Here is a 17621-nt window from a genome sequence, read left to right as displayed (position 1 = left end):
GGTTACTGGGAAATACACAGAATATATGTAAAATATTGTGTATTGTAAAAAAAAAAAATTAATGTATCGTCACTGAAAAAAAGATAACGCTTCGAATTGTGGAGAATTTTTAAAAAATGATTGCATATAGTCATGGTAATTGAGTTTTATTATAAAGAAATACAAATATAATATATCCATATGCAAGCCCTTACGTGTTGTGGAATAGAAATAAAAGTTCACCTCAAAGTTTATTTGAAATTAGTTCCGGCCATAAGAATGTTGGGTTTAAAGCTCGCGCGTGAATGGCAGAAACAAGGGCCAGTAATATTGGCCTACACTTAAAAAAAAAAAAAAAAAAAAAAAAAAATAAATAAATAAATAAATAAATAAAAAAAAACAATGTTAATCGGGAATTCTTCATAAGAATATACTGTTTTCGGCCGTATTTCAGTAAAGTACTTTGTTGTTTTTTTACCTTTTACGGGTTGGTGGCCATAATATCACTCCTTTACGACAATATAACTTTTTTTTTGAAACGGTAAATGCTCTCAATATTTATACGAAGATTTTTACCGTTTAGTTTTACGGCAAATTTCTAACGGTGTAGCACTCAGGACAATGCCCTTGAGACTGACAATATATTATATGATCAGCCCCCAAACCTCCATTCCACCCAAGCTAGGACCCAGGGTGGGCCAGGCAATGACTGCTGATGATTCTGCAGGTAGACATATAGGCTCCCCAAAACCTCCAATCCTTAGCTCACAAGGATACTGAGGTTGCAGCCACTAAAGGAACTAACAAGATTAAGTGTGACTCAAATTTCAGTCTGGCGATCACCAGGCAGGGACGTTTCCAATTAGGTCACAAAAACCCTCGGTATACTAGAAAAGGACATAGAAGCGAGATTATATGCTTAATCGTGTTTTGTATATCAGTGGAATATTGTTTTAATCTAAAACAACAATATGTTCAATGTTTCTCCTTCATTTGCTGAGGTAAGGGCATTCTCTTGAGGTTTGGAGTGGCCTTTATTTCTATTTCTAAAGTGATCAGTTACATATAGGGATAACGTGCAGTAATGGGACTACAAACTTTTACACAAAAACAACACTGAAGATTGAATCATGCTCGCATTAGACTATAAAACCATTTTTATTGGATAGAGATGGTCATCGGATAAGCAGCTTAGTTCACCGATTCAAAAACAAATGTATATAGTTGACATCATAACATTATGATGTCATTAAGAATTGAAATCAAAATCAGAACTATAGCATTTTAAAGATATCTATACTTCATTGAAATTCGGGGTTATAAAGTAATCACGGGAACTTTTGGTCATATAATTTTACTTCATATCTGAAAGCCTTTTGATGACATGCGCTTAAATTTTCTGTTTCGTGTCCTTCGTAGGAGGTACTTCAAATTTATCATGAATATTTTTTTGTTATTGGTTAATGGATGGGTATGATTTTTCATAATTTGTCCAGACTAACTCTTTAACATTGATTCAAGAAAATTTGATAATTATTATATCTTATTGCGATACTTCTCTTTCAGTTGAACTCTATCATTAATTAGGAATTCCATTTGTAAAATTTTTCACTTACTCTGATATATCTATTATAATATATTTGTGTGTATTTCATACGCACCCACACAAACACACACACACACACACATATATATATATATATATATATACATACATATATATATATATATATATATAAGCTCATGAACTTACGTGTCGTCAGTAGTTGGTTTTCTTAATGGTAATTTATCCAATTGTTGGTGAGGACAAACTCTGGAAGATTCGCTGATTAAACGACCAGTTGCATAGTGAATGATCACTGCCTTCTATTTCACATGATTTTGTTTAAAAGGGAAGAGTAATTCAACGGATAATAAAACACAGTTTTGATAATTGCAGTATATTTTTTTACGATACGTTTAAACGACTGCAGTCCTCTAATAGAGGCGATTGGCATCGCTAATAATGAACATTGTCATGGACAATAACATTAGACGGTCTAATACCTCTCAGGAACATCCTAGCAACAACAGCAAAGACACAGCTATTTACAGGAACATTTGCAAATTTGTATCTTCAAAAATCACATAGATATGAAACAAAAACGCAAAGCCTGTCACACAAACCGCTAAGCCACATTAAGAGCCACATTATTCATTTTCAAATTGATTCTAATATCTTCGAATATAAAACCTTGGAGTCGGCTATTGAGATTGCCATCATGTGATGGCTTGGTGTAGAAACTGGGGAGCCAGAAAAAGGAGAAAGGGAAGGCTGAATTCCAGCTGGTTGACCTTGGGGGATCCACTGCGAACTGAAATAGAAAAGAAGAAATAGTTGAAACTTAGTTATGATAAAGTTTTAGTTGTTATCCTTATAATGATAATATGAATAAATTATGGTGGATTATACAACATATAAACCTCTTTGAAAAACAGTCGAAAAACCAATGCATTTAGATATACAAGCAGTCTCTGGAAGAGAAAATTCTTTTTCAGATACTATCAAGGAAGGTTAATACCAACATAAGGTTATGAAATCATTGTTGTCAATAAATAAACAAAAGGTGATAGATACTGAATGATGATGATCTGTTTTTGAAATTGATAAAGGAATAATATGTTCATTCTGTTGTACACAAAGGAAATGAAATTATATGTGAATCGACTTTTGATGTTTATTACCAATGTAAAATTATGTTAACATCTGCTGAAGAAATATAAGAAAGTTCCTAAAACTATAGATAAGCTTTTCAGGAAATTGTTAGAGGATTGACTTTATTTTTAGTATTACATAGTGATAATCCCCCATAATGACTAACAGCATTTGGCTCGTGGAAGAGGAAGCTAATACTAATCTATTGAATAGTATGAATTATTATATTCTATTAATCGAGTAGCTAAGAAATTTTTTGTAGGGTAACGTCTGAGTTGGCCCTTAGGTTGTAACTGAGAGGCGAGGTGAATGCAACTGAATTTTATAAAACAGACATTAAGCTTTCATACAAATACTTGCGAGCAAGAATGTCATACAAATTCAAAGAAAATGATTCGCGAAAAGGCAGCCTTAAACAGGTTCTGTTAAAAGTGCGAGGAAGAGCGATATATAAAAAAAAAATGAAATCCGTAACAGTATATGAGCAGGTGGGAAACGTGTGCAATACATGGCTTTCACCTAAAAAAAAACACATATATATGAAAAAGGATGCCCTGCTCTTGAGAGGGGCACTGTAGGTGGGTCATCTTGCCGGAGATCCACAGGTTGAAGGTGGTCAATGGAGACCCAATCTTCTTTGTCACGAATGTTAATTAAGAAAACGTTCATTGTTTGACGGATCACAAAGAAAGCACCCTGTAAGGGGCAGCTTGCGGTGGCTTGCTAATATAGTTATAAAGGAAAACATGTTATGCCTTGTGCAAATCTGTCCGTATGTGTTGCATATCTGGGTCTTGTAAGTCTTGCAGCATGGAGTAAATTTTTCCAGAACATGACATAGATGCTGGAAATTGTCGGAAGAAGTTGCCGATAGAAAAGATTTGGCAGGGACAACCAACAGGTCGCCATACACCATTTTAACTGCCAAGACATCCAGGGTGTCTTTAGGAGTTGTCCTTAATCCAAGGAAGACCAAGAGAAGCAAAAAAAAGAAAAAAAAAACAGTTAAGAGTCATTGCATCAGGATTTCAAAGCTGCTTTGAGGGTGCAATGAAAACGTTCAGCCATTCCGATGGCAGCAGGGTTGTAGGCGGTGGCTGAGGTAGAGTGATGCCTAGGAGATTCACTAATGGTGTTCAAAATTGAGATAGGAAAGTGGTACCCCTGGCAGAAGTAATATGTTCAGGGATACCAAATCTCGCTATACGACCTGAAAGTAAGGCAGTTTGCACATAAGGCGAACATTGCAGTTTGCATGGGAATGGCTTCAGACCAGTGAGAGGAGCATTCAATGAAGGTCTGTAAGCCCTGATCTCCTTGTGATGTGGATAAGGGACTTACTACATCGACGTGAATGTGAGCAAAATGACGATGAGGTTGAAGAAATGTGCCCACTCCTGAATCCATGGTTCAATATACTTTTGAAGCTTGGCACGAAGTATAGGCGCGGAACTAATCCTTACGATTCTTAGTAATGCCATGCCAAATGAACTTCGTCTTCAGTAGCTGTGCAGTAGATTGGCATGAAGAATGTGAGAGGCAATGAATGAAACGCAAGACCTGTCGGCGCACGGGAGCAGGTATTCATAGTTGTGGGCTACCAGTACTGACGTCACAGAGGAGGGTAGTATAGAAGTCGTTGAGGGCGACGTCTACCTAATGAAGGGCTGTGCAGGATGTCCTACATACTTGGTACTCTAGATCTTTGCATTGGGCTTCTACTAAAGCATTGTAATTTAATCCAAGGTAAATTGAAAGGAGCAATTATATTCAGCCACAGCAGAGAGATGTCAGAATCGACGAGTGATCCAGGCGTCGGACTGTGGAGTGAAAGTGTGCCCCAGAGACATGTGGTCCATGTGAATGACGAAGGGTGTACCTTCTAAGAAATAACAAAAGTGACTGACAACCAAATGCACCGCCAGCGATTCGTGGTCGAAGGTAGAGTTACCGGATTCCGCCTTGGACAGTTTTCTTCTGAAGAAGGCCAATAGGCGGAGCGAGCTGTTGACCACCTGCTCAAGTACTGCACCCAAAGCGACGTCGCTGGCATCGGTGGAGAGAAGGAGAGGGGTGTGTGACACGGGAAAAAATGAGAGTAGCAAAGGTTAATAGGGTATTCTTTGTGTTGCAGGAGGTTTTTTGTATTGCCCTTGAGAGAAGCGTATAAGGAGCAAAAGTAGCGGTAATGGCTGGCAAGAAACAGTGATAATTGATTATACCCAAGAATTCCTGCAGCGCTTCATCGGTCGAAAGCGTGGGGAAGTTATGAACGGCTGCTACCCTCTCACTGAGGGGGTGGATTCCTTCAGGAGTGATGCGGTTCCCTAAGAACAATACTTCATTGGTGCCAAAAGTACATTTGTCATACCGGACAACAAGGCCTTTCTGTTGTAGGTGATCGAGCATGTTGCGTATATGGCAGAGATGTTACTCTTTGGAGGGAAAGAAAACAAGTATGTCATTCATGTAACATACATAGAAGGGGAGGTCCCGTAAAATGCCATCCATATGGCATTGAAAAGGGGCCCCAGCATTACGAAGGCCAAAACAGTAGTAATTGAAGGTGTATGAACTAAAGGGGGTGGTGATAACGGTCGTGGGGATGTTTCCTATGTTAATGGGCAGCTGACAATACCCCTCTAGGAGGTCAAGCATGGAGAAAATCTTCATATGTGCAAGTGGGAGGCCAATTCAGTGATGCTTGGGAGGGGGGTAGTGATCCGGTTCTGTTTGCAGGTCCAGAAGTCTGTAATCCCCACAGAGACACAAGAAGCCATCTTTCATCAAGGCGATGTGTAAGAGTGATGAACATGGGCTTGAGGCATTTTGCCAAAGGCTCTTTTCTCCCATTTCAGAGAGCGTTTGTTTAGCGGCTGTCAAATAATCCAGTGCCAGACGCCAGAATCCAACGAACACTGAGGGCCCCGTCGTCCTGATATAGCAATAAATGCCATTATTGGCGGGAACCATGGGCATTTTGGCAAAGTTCTGGACAGATAACTTCCGGGTACTACGTGAGGGGGTGGGTGTAGTAATCCATGGGTGCACTGATGGGGAGAGCGAGTTCCAAGTAGCGGGTTGAAGAGGTGTTAACGAATACAAGTATACATTGACTAACCTCCAGAGAGCAAAGTCAATCAGGAGGTGGAAATGGGAGAGAAAATCTGCACTGAAGACAGGCAATGATATTTGGCCCTTCCAAATGATAATGTGATGATTTCATACACGTGGGTGTGAGTATCACAGATCCATTGGCAGCTACCAGGCGGATATCCGCAAGTTTAGACAGAGTAGAAGAGAGTGGTAAGCACCCATGACTACCAAAAATGGCATCATGTAAAAAGGAAAGATTAGTGACAGGAGAGGCCACCATCACAAGCGATAGCCTGCTTACATGTTTTTTTTGGCCACTGATAACTGTTCGCACGTTTCTTGGCAGCAGCCCCTAATCTGGAGTGGTAATAGCATAACTGCAGCCAATGGGCATCAATAAGTGGCTGTAGAGGTCATTGGTTGGAGCATAAGTGGGTGGTGGCCTATGTGGGTGGTGGGCAGCTCTGTAGCCACTCTGGCAGGTCACTGGGTGAGCTTCTGTGCCCTATCACATTCATGAAAGCTTCGGTCAATGTAAAACAGTTGTCCTTTTCGTCAGGAGTGGAGGCATTGATGGAAGTCTTGAAGGTGGTGAAGTGGCTGTCCATAAGGGCAATGACTTTGATCACCAGGTCCTTCATGGGCAAAATATCGACATAGTGTATGATAGCGCATACAGGATCTGGTAGGCGACGTTACCATAGGGCACGAATTAGGTTCACATCACGAGGAGATCCATCTGCTTCGGGCTGCAGACGAGCAATACTGGTCATTTTGTCACAAAACCAGCCTGAGATTTATGGGTAAGTGTCTTGGGGAACTACCGCGAGGAAATAGTCTGTTTTGATGCTTGAGCAAGTCAGGCCTTTAATGCGAAACTAGACCTCAGCGCAGTGAAACCACATGAATGCCTCTTTACTGCAAAGGGCGGTAGTTTCATGAATGTGGCTTTGATAGAAGAGTGAGGGTCGGATGGCAGCATCATCAAACAGTAAGACACAGCAGCGAGGCGGAAGGCAGGAGCGAGCTGGTCCTCTGGCGGTCACCAATTGTGCGAGTGGTCAGTTACGTTGTAATTGAGAGGTAACGTGAACGCAACTGAACTTTCTTGAACAGACATCGAGCTATTATACAAGTACTTATGAGCAAGAATAAAAAAAATGAATCAAAATAATTCAGGGAAAGGGAGGTTTAAACAGATTCTGTTCACAGTGTGAGGGAGAGCGATTTATACATATAAAAAAAAACAAGGAATACCGTTACAGTTTACGAACGTGTGTGAAACACGTGCAGTACAAACTTGGGGAAAGATGAATGATTTACTTCAACATTTTTTTTTTAATTTAATATAATGTGTAGGTATATATATATATATATATATATATTCATATATATACATATAAATATAATTATGTATATATATATACATATAAATATATATATATATATATATATGTATATATTTATCATATATATATAAACATCATATATATATATATATATATATAATTAAGCAATTTCCTATGGCTCCAAAGATTACAACAGTCATTAGCACATATATTTCTAACCTTATGAATTATGGGATTAATTCCCTATGCATTAAAATCTCAATAACATAAGATGTTCAAAAGCACTTACATGTTTAAAGATTCCTCATGAATGGCATAGGCAAGGGACAGTGACATTACCCCTGGTTAACAAGGCAGTGCCCTAGAGACTGACCATATATACTTATGATCAGTGCACAGGCTCCCAAACTAGGACCAGGAAGGGCCAGATAATGGTTGCTGATGAGTCAGCAGGTAGACCTAGAGCCCCCTCCCTTCCATCTGCCTCTCACAATACAATACATTTTGCTTTATCTAACCAATGCATTATCAGCATTCTGCAACTATTTCCTGACACTCTTTTCCACTAATGCACTGTCAGCCATTTCTTTCAAGTGACGAACAAATTCAAAATAATGTTATCCATTCTTTTACCTTTGGTAGTGTTTTTCTACCATTTCTGCATTTTCACTCTTCCTGTCCTGTCAATTCTTCTTCACGACTTATACTATGCAAATATGCCTTCTAAGCATCTCCAATTATTTTCTTCCATTTGCCTTTCACTTCTGTAAAAGAGATTGGCTAATAATCCTAATTTGCATTATCACCTTAGTTTGCAAAGACAGGTCCAGCCTCGTCCCTTATCATGTCATACATTTTAATACTTTCTTGCTTCACCTATTCTTTGACGCATCTCTTCCCTCGTGCTACCATAGCCTATTTTCTTCATTACAAAATATTTATATAAATCAGTCACTTCATTTATTCCGTCATCTATTTTATCTCTTATTGTTCCCTCTTCCTGGTTTACCCTGCTCTCATAACGTTACTGTTGTTTATATTTGCTCTCAAATTTGTTCTCTTTAAATTAATTTAAAATCATTTCTTCAGCTTCTGCCGTTTTTCTTCCCATGTCTCCAATCAGTACAGTTCCATTTAGAAATATCAGTCAAGCCACATTACATTTATGTTTACTATAACATCTACTTTATTCTCTCTTGCATCAATCCATTCATAATGATGCTGAACAGCCATGGAGACATAAGACACATTTGTGTCAGACTAATAATATAACCAGTAACTATTCGTAATACTTCATCCATAAAGATAAGGGACAATATAATCATTAATAACCACTTATTACAAATTTATTCTTTAAAATGTATAAAAGTGTGAATTCGGTAGGGACGTATATAGCAGGGTCGAAATCAATTTTTATCGCTCTTGGTATAGAAATCCAAAGACTATTCTTCCTCGAACACCCTGCATTTCTAACAAGGCAATCTCTTTGCAAATATATTTCCACATAATTCTCTTAAGGTTAACATCAATAAATTATCGAGACTGTTTGGGATCATTTGAATTTTTTTTTTCGTTTACTAACAGTATTGAATAATATAGTTTAGAACAGAATAAAAAACAATGACGCAGTGGGAAAACAACAACTACTACTGCTTATGAAATTATTATGATTATTAATAAAGTAAGCTTTGTAAAGTATTTTCATAAATATTGTGTTATCCTGTGATCGTTGGCCCAATAACAGATGCGAATCCTGAAAGGGGTACAAAATGCAAATGTAATTTTCCTGTAGATGTAAGTTATTCACAATGTAAATTGTATTAGATATTAACCCTTTGAGGGTCATCAGATATATTCTACATCCAGAGATTTCTGCTCCATTCAGCAGCATTGGACATAGCTTACATCCGGTACCTTCAGTTTTCTCTTTGTTTCACTATTTATTATTTTGCTATATACTATTTTACCATATCAACAGAAAGGAAATCGATTGAGCTATACGATAGAAAACGTTGTAAAATTCCTATCCATTATAGATTTGTTTTATTATAGATTAAGTAAAATGTCCCCAAAATTATAACTCATTTTTGTTGAGTGTAGGATTTAAAGGGTATAGAAGTTTTTTTCTTATTGAACATAAACATTTATGTATATGTATACATATAAATATATATATATATATATATATATATGCAGTATATATATTTAATATTTATATATACACGCACAGACACACACACACACACACACACATATATATATATATATATATACATATATATATATACAGTATATATGTATATATATATATATATATATATGTATCTATCGCTATTTATCTATCTATTTATCTATCAATATATATGTATATATATATATATATATATATATTCATAGGTATATATGTGTGTGTGTTTGTGTGTAGAAATCACGAAAGTTGACACATGATGAATATAAAATGTATCATAGCCACGGAAGGAAAAATGAAAAGACTTGATTGGAGTTAGTACTTTCGTCCATTAGGGACATCAGCAGACTCATCAATGAGAATAAATATACAAAGACATCGTATTTATACAGGAGAAAGGGATCCAACAGCTGTCAATTTCTTAATATTTCCGGAAAAGTCAGAATTTAGATAAAAAGATAATACCGGATTAACGGAAAACAGACCAGGGCTTAGATTCAAATTTCTACCTTTGGTACAGGAGACTGAAAAGGATTCAATAATATTCCTTCAGGTATAATCATTTACATGGAATTTTTTACGCATCTCTGACTATACAATTCTGTGACTTGTCCCTAACCAGTGGGAGGCCAAGGCATCATTAAAAGAAAAAAATGCTACAAATCTTTGCTATCCCAAATATTTCCAAGAAAACTGTATGAATAAGGCTAAGAAAACATTTTATAGGGTCCAGTTAGAGAAAAAGGAAACAATTAATAATTTGTTTTGTTTGCCATTTAACGATTGGTTTTTAGAAGTTGTACCAGTTTTGAAAGAAAAAAAATAGAAATTAGGCTAGTGTTTAAATGTAATTGTACATTAAAAAACATGTTGATTAAGAAGAGTTCTGGAAATGATAATAATATAGCATAGTATTCCCTGTTCAGAGTGTAACTTGTTTTATGTTGGCCAAACGTCCAAAGGTATTTCAGTCAGATTAAAACAGCATAAGGTGGCTGTCTCTAGGGGTTCTCTTAATAATGGCCTGGCCTCCCACTGGTTAGGAACAAGTCACAGAATTGGATGGTAAGAGACGAGTAAAAAATCCATGTAAATGACTATATGTAAAGGAATATTGTTGAATCCTTTTTAATCTCATGTACCAAAGGTAGAAATTTGAATATAAGCCCTGGTCTGCTTTCCGTTAATCCGGTATTTTCCTTTTATCTAAACTCTGACTTTTCCGGAAATATTAAGAAATTGACAGCTGTTGGATCCCTTTCTCCTGTATGAATACGATGTCTTTGTATGTGTATTCTCATTGATGAGTCTGCTGATGCCCCTAATTGACGAAAGTACTAACTCCAATCAAGTCTTTTCATTTTTCGTTCCGTGGCTATAATATATATATATATATATATATGTGTGTGTGTGTGTGTGTATATATATATATATATATATATGTAAATATATATACATATACATTTATATATACAGTGTATATATACATATATATATATATATATATATATAAATATTTATATATATATATATATATGTGTGTGTGTGTGTGTGTGTGTTAGATTCAATATCCCATAGAATAGTATACTAATATAGGCAGACAAATAACTTACTTGAGTAAAATTCTATTTTTTCAAATCGTTACAATGAAATGTGATAATAAAAACTTACGAGACAGTATAATGTGAAAAGTATGGGATAAAGTAAGATATATCAGTTTTTAATCTTACAGGTCAAACTGCAGTGGCACCGGTTATTGCACTTGAGACATTCTTTATAATATTTGAAGCTATTTGTATAACATTGTTTCTTATAGTACAATTGTACTTGGCATAAATTTAAACACCAAACATAGATTTCTGCTGTACTACCTGATGAACTCTAATTTCCTTGTCTGCCCTCACGTCACCAAGGCTCTACAGTTGCTGGATACAAATATTAAATATCAGTATTCCTGCTCTCACGGCTATTCAATATATGTCCTCTTTTCGACCTAAAATAACACCTATAACATTTCGGGGATCACCTTTACGTCGATCAACCAACGGGATGATAATTGTCACATTATCTCCGGGGTTACCATGGGTATGTTCGAAACGACTAATTTTCCCCATGTGTTCAGATTGAGTTAACTACCAGGTGTCAGTGTTTTGTATAGAGATTGTTTGACTCCATAAGGGTAACTGGTGTTAGTTTGAAACTGCACAAACTTGAGTCCCATGGGTCACTCACTTGTATCATTATCACCTAACCATGATTTTAGCATGTCTTATATATCACAGCTAAGACATTCAACTGATCCCCGACTCTGTGTATGATTTGGTTTACCAAGAACCATTAACAAGTCTAGCCAATAAAGTTTAAGTTCCGAAATGACAAATGCTGTAAATTCACTATCATTATCACTTTGAAGACTTTGAGGTGTCCCAGACATTGAAAATATGTCCATTAGTTGGAATACAACCTCAGCGGCTCATTTTCTTTAAGGGACGCAAAATGCAATACTTTGTTGATTGATCTTGGTACACCCTTACCCACTTATACTTGCCTTTGCTACAAGAATGCCTGTCAAGAAGATCCACCTGGGCTCGTGAGAAAATTTCCTTTGACTGAAAACTGTCTATCAATGACACCCTTAGTCATATATCTTATCCGTTTCTTTTAACACTGAACATACAAAGATTTGAACAGCTCTTCAGTATCTCGAGTAACATTTGCATATCTTGTCCAAGCTTTGACCCTTTTGTCTCTGCTGCTAGTCCCGTGGTAATGTGAGGATTTTTATTGTATCAAATATTTCTGGTTTTTACCAACTTTTCAATGTCACTACACTGAAGAACTTCATACCGTCCAAGGATGCAGTAGTTCTGATTTAATTTATTTTTTGCAGATGGTGCTATTCAAAGCTCCTCTATCAGGTTGCAGTATTTAATTTTTTTTAGCAGTAATGACTTTGAATCCAAGATTTTCTTCAGCATCACTTTGTCGTAATAAAAGTGCTTCCTCAGAACACGCCATATTTTCTATATCTGTACTAGTCACACACAAACACGTGCACACACACACACTCACACACACCCAAATATCAGTAAACAAACTGTCAATAAACAAAACTGGCCTTTTATTCATACAAGGATTCATTTCAGTCAATTTGCCAAGAAAAATTACTCGAATTTCAGTGACCTGATAAACTGTGGAAATTTTAGCCGATTTCTAAATAAGCCGGGTGAACCAGGCAATTCACGTATAGCCTAAAAACTTCAGTCTCTTTACAAATTGTCTTGATTTAGATAATGACTGTAATATATATATATATATATATATGTATATATATATATATATATATATGTATATGTGTGTATGTGTTTTTGTATATATATATATATATATGTGTGTGTGTATGTATATGTGTGTATGTGTTTTTGTATATATATATATATATGTATATGTATATATATACATATATATATATATATATATATGTATATATATGTGTGTATGTGTTTTTGTGTATATATATATATATATATATATACACACATATATATATATGTATATATACCTGTATATATATATATATATATATAAATATATACATGTATATATATACTGTATATATATATATATATATATATACAATCTGTGTGTGTTTATGCGAATCTAGGAGCTTGGGTTACAGGTGTAACAAAATGTTTGTGGAGGTTAATAGGCAGTTTGTGCAGAGTGTGAAAGATATTATAATTGAAGATCGATACTATACATATGGCACCATCACCAATCCGCAGTGGCCAGTGTGGTGATGATAACTGGTCAAACCCTAGTCATGAATATGGACATGTCTGAGGCCTTTCTCCTGAAGTGAACTAGAAACGCCTGCATTTGTAGTTGTTGTTGTTGTATATGTTTTATTTCTCTATGGAAACAAGTACTCACATGGGGAACTGCTTAGTATTGCTAATTGATATTCAACCACGTATACCATACCGAAACTGTTGAACAGAGAACCGTCCTTTTGACCAGAAAATACCAACATCATCTTCTATAATACATGCACACTGAAGGCTAATGGTGCCAAGTTGAACTCTCATATGCACAGACACTTTGGATTTTATCTTGCATGCGTGTTAAAGCTTTCCTTATCTAATACCTCATCCGTATCTGTTCTACGTTTTGAAATTCATCCACCTCCCATTCTTCCTTATTGAACATTTTCATTCACAAATATGCCATCTAGCCTACATTTTTATGAAAGCTGAAAACATCTCATATTCTTTTTATCAATCCATTCCCCTAAAATATATTTTTCTTGATTCCTTTGAGTATTTGAAAACGCTTCGCCCTTTCAGTACTTACTATGCCTTATAGATTGATTGATTGATTTAAAGTTTTCAGGCCTATGCCTTATAGAATGCCCAAATAATTCATATCGAGGGATTCATAACTTTCGCTTTCATGTGCATTCATCCTCCACACATTCTCAATATGATTTGCTGAGGCTTAAGAACTTTCTTCCTTTTAACTTTCTTGTTTCACTTTCTCTGTGATACGCCACTTTTCTAATTGTACCAATATTCTTTGTATTTGCACTACTTCCCGTGTTAAATCAACAGATGCAATTTTTCTTCTATCTATTACAGCTCTGAAATCTTCATTTCTATTTATTATAATAATATCGGTCTATATTTCTATTTATTTTTTACTCCTATAACCCTACTTTTGCTCGCATTTACCTTTAATGTTTTCCTCCCAATAAGTTTTTAAAATTCATTTGTGATTACTCGTTTTTGTCCTAGCCACAGCATCTTCAATCATATATGCGAACCTAGAAACCATATACAAATGGTTTTCTTCTAGTTTATTGGCAATTTTTTCCTTTATTGCATCATTTCATCTATCAAGATGATGAATAGCCATGGAGAGACAACACACTAATGTTTCTAACCCACATTTACACGAAACTAGACACTCTCCTGTCTAAATTTTCTAACATCTTTTTAATTTATATTTTGAAAACTTGATAACTCTCAACCACGTTAACTACAGTACAAAATATTTTCTGTTTATCCACATAATATCATGATCCTTTTCATTCTTTCACTATAGTTTTGTAGATTAATATATACAACTGTTTTCCTTCACTTTAAAGTTATTTGCATAACTCTTTCATAGCAATCGTTTGACCACACAACCCAGTTTACATTTTAAGCCAAACTTTCCTTCTATCATTCTTTCAGTTAATCGTCTCAATGAAATCCCTGGCATGCATGTTCCATACTATACCATGAAAAGTATAGCTCTTAATGATTTTAGTCTTTTATAGCCGATTCTTTCATGATACAACAATTTTTTTACCTTTTTTAACAGGATGCGGAAGCCATGGTCAGTGACTAAATATTTCCATTACCTTATTGTAGCCTCAAACCTTTCTTAGCATTCAATTCCACAAGCATTTTCTAGCCTCCAATAACATCTTCCATTTATGTTTCATTAAGATTTTTGTCTATTGTATCTTTTACATTTAATGAATCTTTAGAGAACTTATTTCATCAACCCTGAACTGCTCTTAACCAAGCCAGACACAATCTCTATATCTCTTTTCATACTGAAATTCATTTGCGTATTTACCTTTCTCACTAAAATGACTTTTTTATAAGTAATGAAAACATTATTCACCTCAAACTATTTATCCCATTTACTATTCTTATCATCAATCATCTGTATTTGTTTTGTCACCATCTTATTATTAACTGACATATCTATCCTTTGTATACCTATATATTAGAGTTCTCTTGCTTGAGGGTACACTCAGGCACACTATTTCTCTTCCTCTGTTTTGTTGAAGATATTATATTCCATTTAGGAGAGATTTATTTCAATATTGCTACTCTTCTTGAAGTATTTTATTTTTCCTTGTTTCCTTTCCTCACTGGGCTATTTTCCCCGTTGGAGCCCCTGAGCTTATAGCATCTTGCTTTTCCAACTAGGGTTGTAACTTAGCAAATAATAATAATAATAATAATAATAATAATAATAATAATAATAATAATAATAATAATAATAATAATAATAATAATAATTTCTTTAGTTTCTTCTCCTATCCATGTTGCTCTTTTCTGTGTCTTGGTGTTATTTATTTCATTATTCTTTTCATACCTTTTGATTTGTAACTAGCTTATGTTTTAAGGCTTAAGTAAAGCTTCAAGTTTCTGCTGCTTAAGTTAATATTGGTAGGATCATCTGATAAAGAAAGTGGAACTTTACGTTTCATAATTATATTTTGTTTACCAAAGGTTCTCCACCCTATCATACTTCTTTTAGTTTCGGCCTCATGTCCTGGAGAAACAATTATTCTCTGTCCTAACTCATCATCATCTTCTTCTCCTCCAAAGCCTATTGACGCAAAAAGGCCTCGGTTACATTTCGCCATCCGCCATTATCTTCAGCTTTCAAATCAATATTTTTTCCCTTCATCATCTTCCAACTACACGGTTCATAGTTCTCAGACATGTAAATCTGGGTCTCTCAACTCATTTAATACCTTCTGGAACCTAATTAAATATTTTGTGAAATAATTTCTCTTGGAGAGTGCGAAGAGCATGACAAAACCATTTCCATCTACCCTCACCATGATCTCATCCACATATGGAAATCGATTAATTTCTCTTATAGTTTCATTTCTTATCCTGTTCTGGCCTTAATTCCCCAAAAATCTTCTGAGGGCTTTGTTCCCAAATCTTCAAAATCTGTTAGATATTGTTTCATTGTTATACCACGACTCATGCCCATACAGTAACACTGGCCTCACTAAACTAATATATAGCCTGAATTTTATATATAATTTCAAGCGATTTGATTTACAAATTTTACTTAACCTTACCATTGTCTGATTTGTTTTTTCAATCTTTCATTAAATTCAAATTCTAAAGACTCTGTATTGGAAATCATAGTTCCCAAATATTTCTATGATTCTACCTTATTAATCCTTTCTTCTTCCAATGATATCTCATCTTCCATTGCATATTGCGTTCTCATTATCTGACTTTCTTCTATTTACCTTGAGCCCAACCTCATGTGATATTTCATGCATTCTGGTAAACAAGCTTTGGAAATCCTGTGGTGTTTTGCTAATAAGGAATGCATCATCAGCATACTCTAGATCAGCTAATTTCCTACAACCAATCCAGTCCAATCCTTCTCCACCATCTCCAACTACTCTATGCATTATAAAGTCCATGAGGAGGATAAACAATATAGGTGATAACACAATCTCTTGGAATACTCTGCTGTTCACTGGACATTCATTCCATAGAACTCCACTAACATTAATTTCGCACTTGCTATTCTCATGAAGAGACTTAATAAAATTTTTCATATTTAACACAAACTCCACAATAAATCAGAAATCTCCACAAAATTGACTTTTCATAGTCCTCAAATGCCATCAAAAGTGGATTTCTATATTCTCTACATTGCTGTACCATATGTCTTAAAATAAAGATTTGGTCAGTACAACTTCTACCTTCTCTAAATCCTGATTGTTCATCAATCTTTCCCTCTAGTCTCTTTAGAATAAGTATACTTTATAATTTCATGAGGACTGACGTAAGTGTGATGCCTGTATAATTATTGCAATCAGTCAAATCTCCTTTTTTGCCATTTTCACCAAAACTCCTAACTCACATTCATCAGGTTTTGCCTCTTCATACCACATTGTACAAAATAATATTATAAGTATTCTGGGAGTCATTTCATTTTAGCAGTTATTCCATTGTATCCAAGGACTTCCCATCTCCTGAGTTTTTTAAGGATAGCTTCGAGTTGAAATACACTCAATTCATTCATGGGCGCATCAAGGTCTTCCTCAGCTTCAGGTATATCAATCAAATTATTCCCTTCACATCTCCTATTCATGACCTCACGAAACTTTTCCATCCAACGTTGCCTTTCTTCATCTTCTGTTGTTATTACAGATCCATCTCTCTATAGGTAGAAGGTTGGTCAAGACACTACAGTTAGAGCGTTATTGGGTCCTTTGACTGGCCAGACAGTACTATATTGGATCCCTCCTTCTTGTTACGGCTCATTTCATCTTTACCAACACACACACGGAATAGTCTGGCCTATTCTTTATACAATCTGCTCTTTCCTTATACACTTGACATCCCTGAAATTACCAAACAATTCTTCTTCTCTCTGTAATTGTTCAGTGGTTACTTTCCTCTTGGTAAGGGTAGAATAGACTCTTTAGCTATGGTAAGCAGCTCTTCTAGGAGAGGGACACTTCAAAATCAAACCAATATTAAACCATTGTTAT

General features: G+C 35.4%; 1 protein-coding gene across 1 annotated transcript in view; it reads right to left on the bottom strand.

Annotated features, from left to right (window-relative positions):
- Nucleotides 1-1955: 1955 nt before the first annotated feature.
- Nucleotides 1956-17621, bottom strand: part of LOC137628400 (uncharacterized) — a 345910-nt gene continuing 330244 nt past the window's right edge. The window contains exon 8 of the mRNA XM_068359550.1: nucleotides 1956-2333. Within this exon, the coding sequence (XP_068215651.1) occupies nucleotides 2239-2333 (95 nt within the window). The 3' untranslated portion in view covers nucleotides 1956-2238. The remainder of the gene's footprint in view (nucleotides 2334-17621) is intronic.

The sequence above is a fragment of the Palaemon carinicauda genome, chromosome 36, assembly GCF_036898095.1.
Source record: "Palaemon carinicauda isolate YSFRI2023 chromosome 36, ASM3689809v2, whole genome shotgun sequence".
NCBI lineage: Eukaryota > Metazoa > Arthropoda > Malacostraca > Decapoda > Palaemonidae > Palaemon > Palaemon carinicauda.
The sequence above is the reverse complement of the archived record's forward strand: the minus strand, read 5'-3'. Positions and strand labels throughout refer to the sequence as shown.